The 18411-nt window shown below is 37.5% G+C and overlaps 1 protein-coding gene across 4 annotated transcripts in view; it reads left to right on the top strand.

The window, feature by feature from the left end:
- LOC103827240 (ras-related protein Rab-10-like) overlaps nucleotides 1–18411 on the top strand; it is a 32484-nt gene that overhangs the window by 10691 nt on the left and 3382 nt on the right. The window contains exons 4-6 of one of the 4 annotated variants that reach the window (XM_050971452.1): nucleotides 6771–6860; nucleotides 11577–11678; nucleotides 12049–12177. In XM_050971452.1, coding sequence (XP_050827409.1) covers nucleotides 6771–6860; nucleotides 11577–11678; nucleotides 12049–12162 — 306 coding nt within the window. In that variant the 3' untranslated portion in view covers nucleotides 12163–12177. Of the gene's footprint in view, nucleotides 1–6770; nucleotides 6861–11576; nucleotides 11679–12048; nucleotides 12178–18411 lie in introns of those variants that run through there. The other 3 variants (XM_018909759.3, XM_050971453.1, XM_050971454.1) reach the window with 3 other exon arrangements.

Genomic DNA, 18411 nt, shown 5'->3' with positions numbered 1-18411 from the left:
GATGGTGTAGGGAGCACTGATATTGCCCCTCAGCAGTAGCACAGCAGTTTGTAGTTAGTATGCTTGTGGAAGTTAGTGCAAGAATACAAGCAAGACAGTGCTCTCCATTAATCAAAATCAAGTAAAGTTTAAGGGAGGTTTTTTAATACTGTTGTGATTTGGTGGGGATGGATGGGAAAGGGGGCTTTTTATTTTGGAACAGGGGGCTTGAAATAAAACCATCAGATATATTATTTTCTCTCTTTACAGCTTCAGTATACAACTGAATTAATGAATTACACATGATCATATATCCAATAATATATAAGTGGGATATCTTATATCCTTAGGAAAACCTTATATGCACATGATCTCATTTTTTTAAACATTACTCTGGTAATCTAGTAAATAATTGTTCTTGACCTTAGAGCCATCTTAAAAGTCTTAGTGGCAACAGAGGCTAACTTCAGTAATGTGTTACAAAGGAGATTTGATGACACAATATTCTTACTGGCTTGTATGCACAAACTTTAAACTAACACATCTGTTTTCTTATTTTAAGAAAAGCATGTGCCTTTCTTCTGTTGTCCAAACAAAAGTCACAGCTAGATATGCCACTGGTTTTACAGTTTCATGGTTAACATAGATTTATCTCAGCAAACAGTATGATAGCAGTTTTACTGTTACCTGAAACTGAAAATGTAGATTATCTTCATATATCCATTTCTGTCTGTCTGTCTGTCTGTCTATCTATCTATCTATCTATCTATCTATATTTCAATGTAAAATATTGTTTTGGCTTCACACTGGCTCCAAAGAGGTCATATTGTCCTGTCATCTTCAGTTAGATCAACAGGGTGATTGATTCAGTGGGCTACAGTGCACAGCCATAAACAGCAAGGTATCAGGGCTGCATAGCTAGAGTGGAGGGAAGGATGAGAGTAGCTCCTGTGGCCACCCTGCAGGTTGAGATCTGATTTAGTTAATCAGGAGATGATACCTGCACAAGCCTGCTCTCAGTTTGTGACATACTAAAAGCTTTCATTTAAAGGTACTCAAGGTATTAATACTTAGACTGTTTAATCTGAACTCCTGAAGGTACTCCTGTTAGTTTGAAGTTTAAAAAATGGAAAAATACTCAATCTAAAACAATTTCTAGGAATGTAAATTGCATGATTGATTGTACCAATCTCAAAAGTAGCAATTAGTGTTGTAATAGAGCTAGATAGTAATAAAAAATTTAATTTAGTCCTAGTGGGATATCAATTTCTGAAGTGTCTTGGTGAAAATATATGGGGCTATTCATTGCAAAAGAAATGTTTTTAAGCAATAACTGTTAAAAGACAGGGCATTTCATGAAAATTAATTACTTCCTGGAGGTCGGTGACATTACTTGCACTTGCTTTGGTCTGTGAATGTAAACCAGTATTTAATTCCCTACAAATGCCCAAAATCAAAGTGACTGTTGCTACAGCACCATTTAAAATGTGCAAGCGTAGAAAAAATAAGTTTTTAAAAGGGAAACAGAGAGAATACAGACTTCACTAAATACCAGACTAATAGGTGTAAAGCTTGCACCTGAACCAGTCAAACAGGAATTTTGGAGGCAATTCAGTTATTACATTATGCTCTCATTTTTTGCTTCTTTGCACATAAAGATTTTAAACAGAAAGTTTTTTAAAAATCTGTTCAGTGTGCTAAGCCGTTTTTGCAACAGCTGAAAATAACAATCCAAGCAATTTAGTATTCTTAAAAACTCCCATTGATTTTATAAAAACTGGCCAGTCAGTGCAATTACAATCAGATTACCAGTAATGTTCTCATTATATTTCAGTTAGTTTAAATGTGGAATACAGCAGCTTCACTATTAAAAATGAATTATTGTGCAAGGAAGTACAAGACACAAGTATACTTCCATATATGTATTGCTGTAATATTTAAATTCAGAACTAGAGGAAACTAAGTAACATAACTGTACCTTTTAAAAGCTTGCTAGAAAAATATACTCATGCACAGATAAATATTTTAGGACATTACTGGCAAGTCCACTGTAGGGATATTGGATTTGTAATGCATTCATTAGGAGCATGATAATTGCAGGAAGATAGCTTTAGAACCTGAAACCATTCTTTATTTGTAGAATTGCAGGTTATGCCCATTTTATTAAAGTGTTCCTCCTGCTGACATGGCTTTTAGCTGCTGTATGCACCTGTTCTGAAAGGCTGATGCTTCTTGGCCTTTGAAAATAAAATAAATACAAGCAGCTGTGTACCAAATAATTTTGCAGAAAACAGGTTTTTTTCCAGGATATTTTGAACGAGATTCCATCTAACATTGGCAAAAGGTTCCTCACAACAGAGTGGTTCAAATAGGTGGCTGGACAGGATCACTTAAAGGAGACACTTAAAACTCCATTCAACAAGGCCTTCAGCAGCCTGACCTGATTTTGAAGTTGGCCTATCTTTGAGTGGAGGACTAGATAAGCTGACTTCTAGAAGTCCTTGCCAGCCTAAATCACTCCATTATCCACGCATGGCATCTGGGTCTCCAAAAATGGTTGACATTAGGTAGGTCTTAATTTACTTCTAAATACCTTGAATTTGTTTTAATTGTGCTAGTCTTCTGATGTGGCCATCAAGGTGGCAATACCAGCTGCTAACAATTATCTCTGTGTTGGAAATGGTTTGCCATCACAGAATTTTCTGCATGGAGAAGATAATTTTCTTTTCTTGTGCAAGTTTTGGTGACAGTAGTTTAGTGGTTTTTTAATACATTAACTTCCTGTTTGTCTTACCTGAAGAAGTGATCCCTCAACCAGGATATGAACTGTATTAATTACTGAGTTGCTCTCGTTTCTGCATAGTGCCCTTTTTTGGTTTGGTTCCTCTGGTGCATTTGGGAGACTAGACTGTCTTTCAGCATCATACTTAAATAAAAGCAGCACAACAAACTGCTTTACAAGTGCAAATTAGTTTGACTTGAAACTCTTCTCAGTTTTTCTTCCTTAGGTGGGAAAGCTTGATGTCAAAGGATTGAATTGTCCCAGTTCATAGATAGGTTTGTCATTATGGCATTGATTAGAACTTAAAATTCTTGCTCTTGTTATTTTATTAAATTGGTTTGTCTGTAGTCCTGGGTTTATATCTACTGCATTGTAAATTTGCTGGTAGACAAATAAAGTTGAGCAGTCATTTATTTCCACTGAAGTCCTGGAAATCAGGCATTTGTAATTGAGGTCATAAGGTAACACTTAGGAAAATATGTGGGAAGAGACATGTTTGGCCATCCAAATATGAACACTGCCCATGTGATGCTTTTAGAGAGAGTCTGAGGACAGTCTATTTCTAAAAAATTGTTTTTCAGTACTACAAAGGGTAGGTTTCTAGTGTCATTGTCCAATGAGTAAGACGTTTCCCAGTTTTATGGCCTTCCAGCTCTGCCTTCATCTCAATGTGCATCTTCTTCAAATATGAAAAGCTACATTTCTTCCTCAAATACAGACTTTAAGAATTCCCATAGATTATTCATCAGGTACAGGTTCTCAGTTTCACTGTTTGGACCTACAGACAAACTTCTGTTGCCTTTTCAAACTGTAACAATATCAAGCAGCCCTTCACAGCTACACCCTGGAGATGTGGTCAAGGGACAAGGTGTTCTGGAAGATGTATCCCTGGATAGATAGCTTTATATGAGGACTCTGGGTGAGCTCATAATCATCATGGGGAGTTTGCTGCAGGGGAGGTTGGGATCATTCTTGGTAGGTCTGTCTTAAATGGTAGGTCACCATGTAAGAAGTGAAGGAATAGTTTCTTCAATAGTCTTGAAGTACATCTATGGTGAAGTTTTCTCATAGAAAAGGTGTCTGCTCTTGTCATACTCACATGAAATCACAGCACTTCTGGAAAATAAAATCTGTAGGAAAAAAAAGACCTCTAACATTTGAAAAAAACCCACCCAAATCCCCAGACAAATTATATACAAAAGAATGAGCAAGGTATTTTTGCTTTTGCATTTTTGATTTCTGTTAATAGTCTCATAGTCAGGTTGTGTGCTTCCCTGGCTGGGTGGACATTAAGCAGTGGGGTGAAGGGCACAGGTAGGTGGCCCCTGTCAGTAATGGGCTACAGAGACTGTGGTACTGTGATGTGAGTGTCCAGTGTGATGTGGCACTGCTGAGTTGGAGGCTCTGCTGCTGCTCCCTCCCGTGGCCACTGCTTAGAGCAGCCTGGCTCCTGCTGCTGCCACATCCAGCTGCCTGGGAACCCAGTGGCAGAAAAACCTTTCTGCCAAAACCTGGTGGCTCCAAGCTGTGCCAAACACTTGAGAACACTTGGTCAGTCTCAGTAAATCTCTTGGCTCCATTTTTTTCAGAAAAATACAATGATGATGTTTTCCTTCTGAAAATATAGTAGTGTAGGTATTCTCCAGGTTCAGATTATGTTTATTTTGACCTTCAGTAAAATGTGAACTTTGAAATGCTAAAATGCAAAGAAAAACAGAGAGTGAACCAAAATTTGGCATTTTTTGAGATACTAGAGTAAAAATTTATCTGGAAAAAAATTATTTCTGCCTTTATGAAATTGATGATTTTTAATAGTACTTTTCCATAATATGTGGGGAAAATGTTTCCTGAGTCTATGAGCTTATTCAGTGCTGACTTGCATAATAGGATTTTAACTGTAAAATAGCCTTCATCTTTTTAGCTATAGATTTTGCATTTGGAAAGCTTATTCCTGAGCTATAAATAACAGAGCATGAAAATATACTGCAAGCTTTTGGAAGCACTGAAAAGCCATATTTTTGGCCAGTTGAAATCAGTGTACCCATGCAGTTTTTATGCCAGCTGAGCACATGGTCAAACTTCTGCCTAGTCGTATTGATTTAATTTTTTGAGACGTCATACATAATCAATTTTCAGAATTTAAAATGGACATCATTTTGACTAACAATCTTCAGTTTTGTAAATGCATGAAACTGCAAGATACCATCTTTAAAAAGGAGAAGTGTAAGTGCTTTGGTGGAGGATCCAGACAAAGTGAAAATACATTAATACATTATATTGATGTAGAAATAGTAGTTATTTGCAGAAGTAAATGCTTTGTGATTGGTACTACTAATAAATACTTGCTGAAAGGCCTGGTACCCCAAACCTCATTTAAATGTTATTGTTTGAAGCTGTTTAGAAAGAACATTCCTACAGCAAAAATTTGTGCTGTTAATACAGAAATTAGGTTACAGAATGAATTTAGTTAGTTTGTCCATGCAGTAAGCAAGTATTTCCCTCTAGACTTTAACTTCACAGTGAAGTCAAATGTTACTTGTAAAACCTTCATCAACCTTCAGTATTCTTCCAAATTAAAGGTTGATTACATAATGAGATTTAATTGTCTATTTAGCCTATTTTGGGGCTCATATCTGTGATCTTATGTAGGAGAGCCACTGATCTTAATGAGTGAAGCTTCAATGGATTCTGAAACAGCCAACGTTTTGGTCTGTTAATCCAGGTTAGAATAATTCATTATTTTAGCCCACTACTTTGTACTCTTATGAAGTTTACTTCATTTTTTAAACTCAACTGAAATAACTCTAGATGACTCTAAGAGGAGAATGGATTAATAAAAAGAAATAGTGTTCCTTAATATTAAATTGTGCCTACTGATGAAGTCTTCTAATTGTTTTAAAAGTAGAAATAGACTAAAAATAGTGTTCTTTCATCCTTTAATGAATAGAGGTTTTTCTCTGCATGGTTGTGATGGATTTTGTCTTATGACAAAGTTACAAAAGTTAAGCATTTGACAGAGATCAGAGATTCCATCAAAGTCCCCATAGAGAGATCTGCAGCCTGAGACCAGGTTTTGAGTCATCAGGGAAGCTGTGGGAGCATGTACCTCCAGAATAAAAGCCATGGCATCAGTAGCTTCAATTGTTTGTACATTGGGATCCTCAGTGTCCTCCATTTAAGCACTGAAAGCAGTTTTAAATATTATGATTTTCACAATGAATGTCAGTTTTCAATTCCTCATGCTGTTGCAGAATTATTCCCTTTTCTTGTCATTATTCCAGTCACGTATAGTTACAATGACTTATCTTAAAATAACACTGATGTGAAAAACCCAGTGCATTTCACAGTCATCATGCATGTGAGTGGATTAGAGGTACAGAGAAGGAGACAAGGTCAAAAAGGTAGATTTTTCTTCCTTTTGAAATCAATGAGGTTTTTAAATTTTACTTCATTAAAATCTATTGCCTTCTTCTTAGTGTCTTGGAATAATCAGACTTTTATGTTGAGTTTGAACACTTTGAAAGTAATTTTACTGTCTGTGTGCAAAAGTGAAGCACAGAGAGGTGCTCTTTCAGGTGCAGCAAATTCCTTCCCTTTTTAGTTGTGAGTGCTGGGTGTAGAGCAGAGTCATATGCTAATCCATGAATCTATTACTTTTAGTAGGGCAGTGTCTGTGAATTCAGGGCATTTCCAGTCACTTTAAAGCCTCAAGCTGGAGCATTCATCAGAAGATGGTGCCCATGCACCATATACTTTATATCTTACGAAAGAGGTTGGAAATTATACGTGGCACTTCCAAGTAGCTTTTTTCTGCTCTTTGCATTCTCGCTGTTTTCCTCCAAATCCCAGTAACTGGTGGAAAATATTTGCACATATGAAGGTCATGAGAGAATTTAGCCTTTACTTTCAAGGAAATGGAGTGCTGAAGGTTAGTGTGAGCTGAAGGTGAAGAGCTTTTGTTGTTTGCTTTTTTCTTACTTGACATTTATTAATGCTGGTTCTCTTTTAGAAAGCAGGTGATGAAGTGGACGTAATACTGTTGGGCAACAAGTGTGATAAGGAGTCAGAACGGGTAGTTCCAAAACAGAAAGGAGAAAAGGTATCTCTAGTACTTTCTTTGGGTCCTCCTGAATTTCTTAGTATGTGACTGAGCTGTTAAACTGAAAATGATAAAAAGCTCCTGAATTCCAAAAGTTCTATTAGGACCTGGCTCTAGAAGAACAGTTGGGAAGTTCTGGAGTGATAGAAATGCATTAAGTAATCCCTTGCTGACCTCTTCAGAATACCGATTTTTCTTTTAAAGGTTAAAATGTACTTTAAAAGTTTTAGATGTTACAACAGAAATCTTATATAGACTGCATTTTCAGAGTACTGTTGTAATGTAGAATATTAAAATAAAGTACATTCAGCATAATTTTTCTGATATCACTCATCAGTGAAAGAACTATTCTGGTGGCCTGTGCAAAGTGATCTGCATTGTCTCTTGAATAGCCTTGAATAAGACTGGACAAATACTGAACATCCAACTCCCCAAAACTGTGTATGTGACGTATGGTTGACTGTACTGCAGTAGAGTTTCTAGCTGCTGATCATGGGTAGGGGAAGAACTACTAAGTGGGGAGTGCTGTTCTAAAGGGAATGGCAAAAGTCTCTCACTGAGAACCAGTGAGGAAATTCAGAAGCCATGCTATGACAGAAGAAACTGGGATAATTAATATTGCAGGACAGCATGTCCTATATACCAGTAAATTTTGCTACTGCAGACTGTATGCATCTGTTCTCTGGAACTTGGAATTAGCCCTCTTGTTATGCTTTCAGGCATGGTGAGTCAAGCAGGATGTCTCATGTTTAAAAGAAAAACACACTGATAGCTTCTTGCCAATTATATAATCCCAGATTAGGAAATTTAAAAAACAAAAAAAAAATAACACCAACTTTTGGACAACATTACACTCTTGAGAGTTCATAGTTCACATTCAAGATGCTTTCAGTGTTAATGTACCATATCTGTGTACAAGGAATAAGGTTGCTGAAAAATACATGTTGTAGTCTCCCACAAAGGATGCTCTGTCAGAAACCTAGAGAGTCACTGGATGCATGTGCACCAGAGGGCAGTAGCAGGGTTTTGCTTAGGGTATTAACCATGACATTTACTGACTTCTGGTTTCTTAACCATGCAACCAAAATTCCTCTTAATGTAGTATTTTTCTTTTCAGAAGGAAATCATTACCTATCCCCCAGTGAGTCTGCATTCTATATTTTGCCTATGTTTTGAGTCAAGGCAACTCTTCTGTTATACGTTTTCTTCTTTTAATATGATTTACAAGTGCTAAAGGATCTGACTGAATGTGCTGGAGAAAGATTCTCTTAGCAGAGAGAGAGACAGTAATTGTCCTCTCACTCTAAAGAAGAAAATACCCTAATTAAGAGGGAAACAGTTTGATTCTAACTTTGACAAATAATAATTTATAGTTACATATTTCTTATTACCCTGATAGAATGAGATTTAGGTGTTGTTCTGTTCAGTCTCTTGCACAGAAGAATTCTAGGTTCCCTGGGAATCTCATAATCTATATTGGCATTTCTGTAAAAATCTGTTATAACTGAGTGGCTGTCATGTATAATTTCATTTCAGTTTAATGCTGAGTAAATTTTTTGTTGTTTCTTTTTGCACAAAATTATGTAATAATTCATTTTGTACAAACTTATGTCATTGTGATCACGCAGAAATTGAGATATTTAATTTTAACACTATGAAGTATCATTTTCTTGCATTAATTGCTTCTTATTCACTCAGATAAAAGTTCTAACTCAATCTTCTTGGGCTTCTCTGTTCATCCCCAGTATGATTATCATTTTCATTAAAAGATAAAAATGCTGAAGGTTATATGACAGAATGTGGCTGGTTTTCTCCTATCAAATCTTTCTAACAGAAAATGCCAAGTAAAATCATCTTCCTTTTTTTTTTTTTTTTTTGCTTTTGCTCTCTTCATAGCTGAAGCTGATTTATAGTTTCAAAGCTGATTTTTCACACGTAATAGAACTCTGCACAGTTTTGGAATATTTCAGACATATCTCTCTGATTCAGCACTAAGAAATCACACCAGCACTTTGCTAGGAAGTAGTATTAGCATTACTTATTTTATTGTTGTTGGTAAGATACAAGCTTATTTCACACAAGTTCTCCAAACTGTTATCAAGGATATTATAAAATATAATTTCTCAGTAGCATAATTCCCACAGGTTTGTAAGTGTATTTAGGTATTTTATTTATGGATCTATTCAAGATGCTCCCAAAGGAAAAAAAAAATTAGAGCTACATTTTTTGAGGACTTGCTTGCCACAGAGTTTAGCAATATGCAGGGTAAAGTTAAAAAAATTCATACATTAATCTTCTGTGAGCAATATTGTGCATGTATAGAGAAAATGGAGGTGCATTGATGTAGTGGGCAATGTAGTAACATGATACAGAGAAGGCTCAAGTACTCAAAGTTTTTTGATTTGGTTTTCTTTTCTTTTCTCTGGTCTTCACAAATAGAGCTCTCTCCCAGGCCTCTGCAGGTCCCTGCTTGGTTTGGGGAGGAGCAGGTCAGCCAGCAGTAGGAAAGCTTTGGATTAGAAATTGCTTAGGAAAGTTAGATGTGCCCATAGACATGAGGAAGTTCTCCCAATTGTGCTGAAAGAGATCATTGTGATTTGAGCCACTGTCAGTCAACTCTGAAAATCATGGTGGTTGGAAGAGATCCCTTTTGATGCCATGATGTGTCTTTTAAAAAAGGCAAGGAAGAAGGCTCCAGGAACTATAGGCAGTCAGCCTTGCCTCAGTCACATTGTTTGGCATCTTCATTGGTGAATTGGCTGATGATGGAAGGAGATTTGCATGTGACATGAGATTAAGGGGTGTGGCTGGCACACTGCATGGGAGAACACCAGTTTTTTGGGACTTTGATAAACTTGGGAACTGGGCCAGCGGAAATATTGTGATGTTCATGAAGTGCAAAGATTTGCACCTGTGATGGAATAATCCAAGGCAGGAGTCACTGCCCTGCCACAAAAGACTGATGAGTTCCAATGAACACCTGCTTGAATATAAGTCAGCGGTGTTCCCTCATGGCTTTTAAAGGTGTTGGGCTACATTAGAAGGAAAATGGATGGCAGATCTGGGGAAATTATTACCCCCCTTACTTAGTGCTGACAAGGCCACGTGGAATATTGTGTCCAGCTTTGGCTTTCCCATTCCAAGAAGGGTGTTGAGAAACTGCAGCTGGGCCAGGAGACAGGTATAAAGGTGATTGGGGTCTAGTACTGGTATTCCATGAGGAGAGGGAGCTGGGTAAAGAGCAGGCTACGGAGCCTGGACCAGGCTGGGTAAAGACCAGGCTGGGTAATGACCAGGCTACTGGTCTGCAGCAAAAGAAGTGGCACTAAAGGAATGACAGAAATGGACTCTTCTCAGTAGAGGCAGACAGTAAACAGATGGGGAGCAGACACAAGTCCTGGCTTGGGAGGTTCAGCTTGGAGTTGAGGAGAAGCAGTTGCACTAGAATGTTGCTGTAGCCATGGAAGAGGATCCCATAAAGGCTACAGAATCTCTATCATTGGTGGATTTCAAGACTTCTGTAGGCAAAGCCATGGCTGACCCAATATTGTGTGGGCAGGACCCTCATTACAAGTGGGGTTGTCTTTCAAAATTATTTCTGCAATTCCATGATTTAAAGGGTTGGTTTGTGTTCATCAAAGTTTGTAAATAGGAAACTTCTACATGATACAACAAAGGAAAAGGGCATTTAATAGTAGTTTCTGTGTACTTTATAATCAGTGAGCCAGTAGTTCTCTCTCCTTTATTAGCCCAGTATTCTTTTATTGCTTGTCTTTTTCTTTATGAACCCTTATGCATCATTGTTTTGTACTGGCAATAGTTGAATGATCTTAACTTTCTGCAACAAGTTGCTGCAGTACCAAAAACAGTTCACAGCAGTCCAGTGAGTTTCAGAATCCCTTGTGAAGTTATGATTCTAATGAATTGGTTAGATCTCATCTTTATTTTCAGAACTACAAATTCTTGTAGCATTTTAGAAAGCAAACCATTTTGCTTACTTTTTTTTTTACCTTTAGTGTAATCTTTATTATATTTTGACTAAAATGTTGAAGTCTGATTATTGTATATATATTGTGTTGGGGTTTTTTATTATGCCAACATTACTCAAAGCTATCTGTAATGGAAATTCACTGGAAATAAGACAACAGGAGCAAATTAAAGAAAACCAACCAATGTAAAGTCTATGCTGCCCATCTAAGTAGTTTCTCTCTTTGCCTTTTACCATAATATCATTTTGCATGCATATGTTTTCTTTGCTTGCCTGTTATCTCTGTGCTTCTCTCTGTCTAGCATAAAGGAACATCTCTTTTTTGTATTTCATCCTGCCACTTTTCTTCAACAGTTACTGTCATATTTTTATCTGCAGGCACTCCATTAGTTTCCTCTAAATAATTGCTTAGGAGACAGTTCATTTTCCAAATAAATCAAAACACTGAGAACAGACCCACTGGATTTTTATTCTTGTTATTTGCAAGTAAAGATTGGTTAAAAAAGCTGTTTTGAAAACACAGAAATTTAAGAAGAATGTTTTAAAAGGTACCTGAAATTTATAAACTAAAGATGAATATAGAGTACTTTACTGAGCAGTCATGTACTTAATTAGTGGTTTAATCAAATGTTAGCAGTCAGAACACCTTCATATCGCTTGCTACTAGTATTAGGAACTGGTTTTTTTCCTGAAGAATGTTCATCCCATTTCCTACATTTGTTTTTCAGCTTGCTTGGGAATATGGAATGCCATTTTTTGAGACCAGTGCTAAAGAAAACGTGAACATTGAGCATGCATTCTCAGTCTTGACTAAGGAAATCCTGGAAAAGGTAGGCTTCCTTTCCAAGGAGAAAGAAGATGGGAGATTTTTCTTGGCAGATTGGGTAAACAAGGTTGTAACTACAGAATAGTTTAAGCAAAGCTCAGCTGATGCTGTTTTTGCATTTTGGAGTTAGTGTTTTGGGGGGATGCTGTAGCTGCAGGCGTACAGAGGAGGAACATGAGGGAGAAGAATCATGGGAGAAGAGAAAAATAAAGACGTGAGCAGGTACAATACAGTTCAGAGAGAAAGTGAAAATTCAAGAAGATTGCATTTGTGGCTTTATTTCCTATACTTCCCTTTAAGGGAGTGGTTAACAGCTCTCGAGTAGTTCCACTTCTGTGCCAGGAAGATTTTTTTTTTCCTCTGGGTTTCTGCAGAGTGTGCACACTGTGAAGATGCCACATGATGATGGAATCAGTGGAGCTTTTATGTTCAGCAATCAAATGTTTTATCCAAGGTTCATAGCTGTTTGTTTGGTTGATTTACACTAGTGCTTTTGAATTTATCGGGGCCAAAAGATTTGAGTTAATTAGTGGTAGAATCAATATTGTATCTGTCAGAATCAGCATCTTTCTAGCTTGAGTGTGTTGGCTTAAAGGTCCTTACTCCTCAAAGTTCCAATTCTTTTGTAGGACTGAATTATTGTTCATTAGCTCTGAAAATGTTTTGCATTGCAATTTATTTTTAGGCAGCAGAATATTATTTTAGACTTTAATAGATGTTCTTCATGCAATATATTATCACTGCCATTCATCACCAATATTAGTTATACAAAACTAACCTTCCACTCCAACTACTCTTCAAGTCATAATAAAGATAAAAGAGCAAAATTACTGACAATGTCACAAGTAGCAGTGTTTTGATTGATAGCCATAGGGGATGGTCAGAATAACAGCTCAGGGTTAGACTGCTTCTAAATCGGGGTCCTGTCATGCTACATAGTAACACAAGTTGTATTTGGTTATGTTGGGGGAGGAAAAAAAAAAGGCAAAAAAATCTTTTGGTTACTTTGACATGAAAGTGAAGCTCAGCAACTGAACAGTCAAATATTGTTTAGGACAGGAGGATAATGTCAGGCCCTTGAGTTACTGAGCTTGTTGGAAAAAAGTCTCTGTGGGAACTCAGAACATCATTTCTGATGTCCAGAGCTACCGAGAGAACCCTTGGGGGTCTCGGGGGTCTTGGAATGTTGCCAAAAGCACTTGGTGGCTTGATTTTGATCCATCTAGGGATGTGCCACCGATGTATGAAAAGATGGAACCTGTGGGAATTACCCGGTGTGAATGGTGAAGGGAAAATGTAGTTATAGGGTAAATTACAGATTTTGGGGTTTTGGTACAGGGGGGTTAAGGAGACAAGATGGAGGAAACAGGGCAGGTCACAAGACTCTTCCTCCTTCTTCTTATCATCCATCTTCTGGTGTGGTGTTGGCACTTGGGGATTGGTCTAGGGTGGGAATGTATCTGGTGACGAGAGTGATAGGTATTGGGGGTAAAAAGTAAATATGACATACGTAGTTTTTGTTATAAAAGATGTGCCCGCCTTGGGGGTGGCCAGAGTGCCTTTGGCTGCCATGCTGGTCAGATCCCAGTCGGGCAGAGAAGGGACTTTACAGATAAGATATAATAAACAATTCTGAAGACCGAAAAATCCTGGAGACCAGACTCATCTTTTGAGACACAGCCTGCCAGAACCACCCTAAGCGTGTGTGGGGACAGAGACAAACAGCCGAACTCCACAGTCTCAAGTAAAATAACTCTGATTTTGTTGTAAATGAAAAAGACTGTCTACTGTAAATAGAGAATATATTGTTAATATGAAACATGAAAACTACAAAACAATAGCTATGATCATAACTGCTGCAAAGACAAATATGTGTGAAGGGAGCATTTCTGCAGCGTGTGTTTGGATGCTATCTAAGAGAATTCTCTGCACATGCAGAAATGATGTTTGGGTATTTTTCACATTAAGATTGCCTACACTTACTTTATAAGTGAAAACTTCAGTGTTACTACTCACCTTCATAAAGATTCATGGGGTTTGTAGTGTGGACATAGCAAAAAAATTCAGACCACGTTGAACATGTTACACTACTGCTTGGTTTTAATTAGAGCTGCTTTGAACAGTTGTATGCTCTGCATGTATGTGTTTGGAAAATGTGCCCATGAGAATTTGTCATATTTGTCTAGAGTAACATTTCACCTTAGCTAAAAACATTTGGAATCCTGATGAGGCATCATGTATCATTACTTTGGTGTATAATTAGCCATTTTTAGTAAAATGCATTTGTTGATTTAAACAAGAACCCCTTTAGCCCAATTGGTTTTACCACTGGCCTGATAAGAAAGAGTTTGCTGGGAAAAAAAAAATCTACTATACAGTTTCATCATGGTTTTCAGGTTCGACAAAATAATTTGCCTGTTCACAAAACTGTGAAATCTGAATGTACTACTTGAATTTTAACTTCCTCTAACTGATGAAATTTTGGAGAATGGAAAATGCAGTAGCAAGTGTGACTAGTAGCTGTGAAAAATGACATGATAGATGCCAGTCTGAGATAATTTCAGTCATACATCCATTAGGTAGTGGTGGAATACGTATTTGCTGATGGTAAAAAGGAGATACAGCTTTGGCACAGTGTTTTGGCCCAAGGCACCTATGCCTGGGGATGTCAGGCCTCCCTGCCCTCTGCAATGGACCATCTGTCCCAGACTGATGAGATGCTTCAGTGGAAGCACATCATTGCTTTCCCAGTCCCACAGAAGAAAGGAACTCCCTAGGACAGTCTATTATGGCCACGCTTTTGGGAAGTGCGTGAAGCTTACTCAGAGATAAGATAAATAAGCAGGGTGGGCTGGCAGGCAGTAGACCATTCTCAGATGCATTGCAGTAGTCTGTGTTAATCTGAGGAAATCTAGGACTTTTTCATGTACATCCTTGCTTGGCCTCTACTGTGGACATGTCCTTAGTAACTTCATTCACACAAAGCACTCCTGTAGATGGGGAAGATTGATGTCCAGAGTTATCGAGCTCATACAGAAGTACTAAACTTTTGACTCTTTCAAAATTTAGAACAGGTTGTGGTTCAGTGGTGGGTTGGGAAAAAAAACGTATTAAAAAGTTTCATATTAAAGACATTTAAACAGCGCAAAACTAAAAAGTGTTTCAGTGTATTGTCACTATTTTGTACTGCATTTTCCCATCTCTGTTTGCAGTTTGTCTTGTAGTGGGCTTAAGGGAGAGAGAAGAGTTCTGTATCCCAGTGATCTGGATAACTAAAGTGCTGCTTGACCTTTCAGATACTTCTCATCTCAGCCATTCTATGCTGGATCTTGGTCCTGCAGCTCTAATTTACATGGGCAGTCTCATGAAAACCATCAGATTTTTTTTTTGAGGTTTTTTTTTTTTGCTTACATTGGTAACAGCTAAGGAGTCATGCCATAATTCTGAGAACTCACAGTTTTCAAACCAATCAGTTAATAATAACTGAATGCAGAGGAGTTTTAACTTCCTCTGACCGACGAGTTTTTGGAGAAGGGCAATAATAACCAATTTGATTGTATTTGAAAGGCTGCAGTGGAAATAAATGTTAATGACCTAGATTATTCCAGGAGTTTGCTTAGACATGTTGACAAATAAGAGTATTTTATTTATTCACAAGTCTCATGAATCTCAGATATGCCTAAACCTGTTCATTAATAGATGACAGCTGTTCTTTAACAATGCTTCTGGTTGCCAGTGAACTATTTGAACTTGTGAGTCAGTCCTCTAAAAACAACCAAAACCAAAAAAATACAGTTAGCATTTGCTCTTTTGTGTTCTTTGGTTTTATGCCTGGCAGGCAGTAGTGTTCTCAAGTAGGTTTTCAAAAAAATATTACAAGCCTTTGTATATGTCCTTTTAGGTGTGATTGTTGGTATTTTTCTAAACTAGGATCGGGAGACAACCTGTTAAAAAAAAAAAAAAAAAGGGAGAATGAAGTTACCACCTTTTTCTGAAAACTGCAATAAAACTAACCAAAATTTATATTCTGCCTACCTCCCAAGAGTGATTGACTACTAAGACTATTTTATTCATATTAAATAAAAATATATCTCCTGAGTGGAGAGCAGTGAAAATCCATTTCAGACCTTGCCCTGTGCTGTTGAGAGTAACATTTAATGTCTAACAGCTGGATGTCATTTGAGATGAACATTCAGAAGTAGCAGGCCTCAATTTTGCCCTTCCTTCATTTCTTTTTATTTCTTTCCTGTGGCAACAAGGTTGTTGAGATTATACTGTGTTTTCTATTCCTTTGCTCTTAAAGTACCTTTGGAACTTCTTAGCTGATTTTAAACAAATTTGACTGATCAGACTAAAAGATAATTAAGTTCCTGAGTAGTTCCTTGAAAATAAGGTGAGAGGCAGAGTACTCTGCAGAAGGAAAGTCTCCAGCATTAGTTCACAGAATATTAGAGACCACTACTCAGAGAGACTGGAAAATGCTTCAACCAGCTACTCCAGCTGGAGCTTGCATCACAGATATCAAATTTAATTCACTTCAAGACCTAAATCCATAGGAAATCGGATTTCATTATTGCTGAGGTTCATGTAATTGTTAGTTTGTCTAAAAGATCCTTGTGTCTCCAGCAGTGCATACTCAGTGTTTCTTTATTACCCTTAGTCATGCATGGAGCCCCAGACTTTATTTGCCCTTTATTTATCTTGTACTGACCACAGAATGATAATTCCTTCGAGAGGTTTTTCATAATGCTTGTACTGCTGTACTTTAGATCCATTTTAGATTTTTATCTCCTTAACTTTCTTAGTAACATTAGGTATATTCAGCATTGCACATGTGGGAACAGAGGTGCAGAGATTAAAGCAAAGAGGATAAATGGTACCAACTCACTTAGTGCTGGTGCAATGTAAGGCAAAATTTAACTATGCTATCTTATTTAATTTTTTTTAAGTCTGTTCTGGACATTGAATGAGCCAGATATTTTTCTGGAAACAGTAGCATATAATTAGGTCATGTAAATCAAAACTTAATCACATCATCTGTGTATAGAGGATGAGACTCATCTTAGCATGCAGTCTTAGCCAGCTAAAATTTGCATGACTGGTCTGGTTATCTGGAATCATCTCTGTTCAATGAAAAGAGATGAGTCTTTGGGATAAAATTGTGTTTTGGAGGTGCCTTTCTCCCTCCATTGATTATGGAGGCCTCCATATCTCAGCCTGTATGGTTTCATATGACTCAAATTAAATAAATTAAACTCCAGGAGAAAAAAAAAGAAAGTTACAGACTTGGCTTACTTCTGGCATTTGCTTCTGCAGGATATTGACTTTGAAGATATGTTGCTCTCTTAAACAGAGTTTTTATGATGCAACTATATTAAACATCAACTAGATGATCTGAAGGGTTGAGGAACCTCACAGGAGATCCACGCCTGTTTGTGAAAAACTAATTGCAGGACAACATTGTTACAGTCTACATGGTAGTAACAGGAGAGGGAGATAGAGCCCTGTGCTTTGCCAGTGGGTTAGATGTTTCAGACATGGTAGAATAGCAGGCTTTGGGAGCAAGACCTTCATCAACATTCCTTGAGGAATGTAGTCAGCAGCAGTTACATCCTGCTGTGCCAGACCTCATATCCTCCTCTCCTGCTCCTGTACCTGTTCCCACAGTGATTGCCTTCCCTGCTAATATATCCCTAGCCCTTGCTTAATACTGCTTGTGCCATGTCCAGCTCACTGTGATTGTGAGACTACTCTCTTGCATTTTGAATAGGTAATTTGAATTCCACAATATAGGGGAAATACATAAAAAGTGTTGGGACTGTTAATAACTGAGCTCTCTCTCTAATGGCAGGTCAGGCACTGAAGTCACACAGGACTTCATTTCATGAAGTACTGTGCCAGTCTTTTTCAGCTATCACTGTTAAATATAAACAAAATGATTGCAGTAATTAAGTAGGATCATTTTTTAATAAGAGTAAAAATCCTCAAATTTAAAGAAGTTATAAATAATAGTAACCTCAGTTCCAGTCTCTTCTGTTTGTTTCTCCAAAGCTCCTAATTTTTCTGCAAGCACTCCAGGTCTGACTTTGACTGGGAACGTGAAATGGAAAAGCAAAATCCTGTCACTTTTCAAGCCTACAGTGAGCCCCACCTTCAAAATAACTTAGCCAGTATCAAAATCCAAAAAACTGGGGCTAGAGAAGATGGATCTACCATTAACCTGAGGAGGTTTTCAGCAAGGAATGTGCAGCTGAGTTTAATGAAGATTTATATATTTACTCCATTAGAAACCTTTCAGAAAGGTTGTTGGGTTTTTTTAATTACATATTCCTTTTTATTCTCCCCTAGCTTTCTTGCCTTGATTAAAAAAAAAAAAAAGTAACTGTGCCATCTCATCACAATTCCTGTGTCTAGGTATCTATTGCATGCCAGTGATACAAATTCTGCTTAGAAGTGGGCAGGAGAGACAGCCAGAAGGGGAGTTTTAAGCAGGAAGTTTAAAACTGGCTTGCAGAGATGCCTGCCAGTTAGGTGAGACATGTCTGCTGTGCTATTTAACAGGAAAAACTAGTACTTAATAGCAGGAAATTTCAACATCTTACTGAAATCACTGCAGGGTACAGAGGCGTCTGTGTCTGTGGCGGTATTTTCAAAACCTCACTTTGCCCAAGATACTGAAGTGGAAACTCCAGCTTCTTGGTACCATTTTGGTTCTTCTCACCTTTTCAGTTTTTGGC

Source organism: Serinus canaria, chromosome 2, assembly GCF_022539315.1.
Source record: "Serinus canaria isolate serCan28SL12 chromosome 2, serCan2020, whole genome shotgun sequence".
NCBI lineage: Eukaryota > Metazoa > Chordata > Aves > Passeriformes > Fringillidae > Serinus > Serinus canaria.
This window is presented reverse-complemented; position numbering and strand designations above follow the sequence as displayed.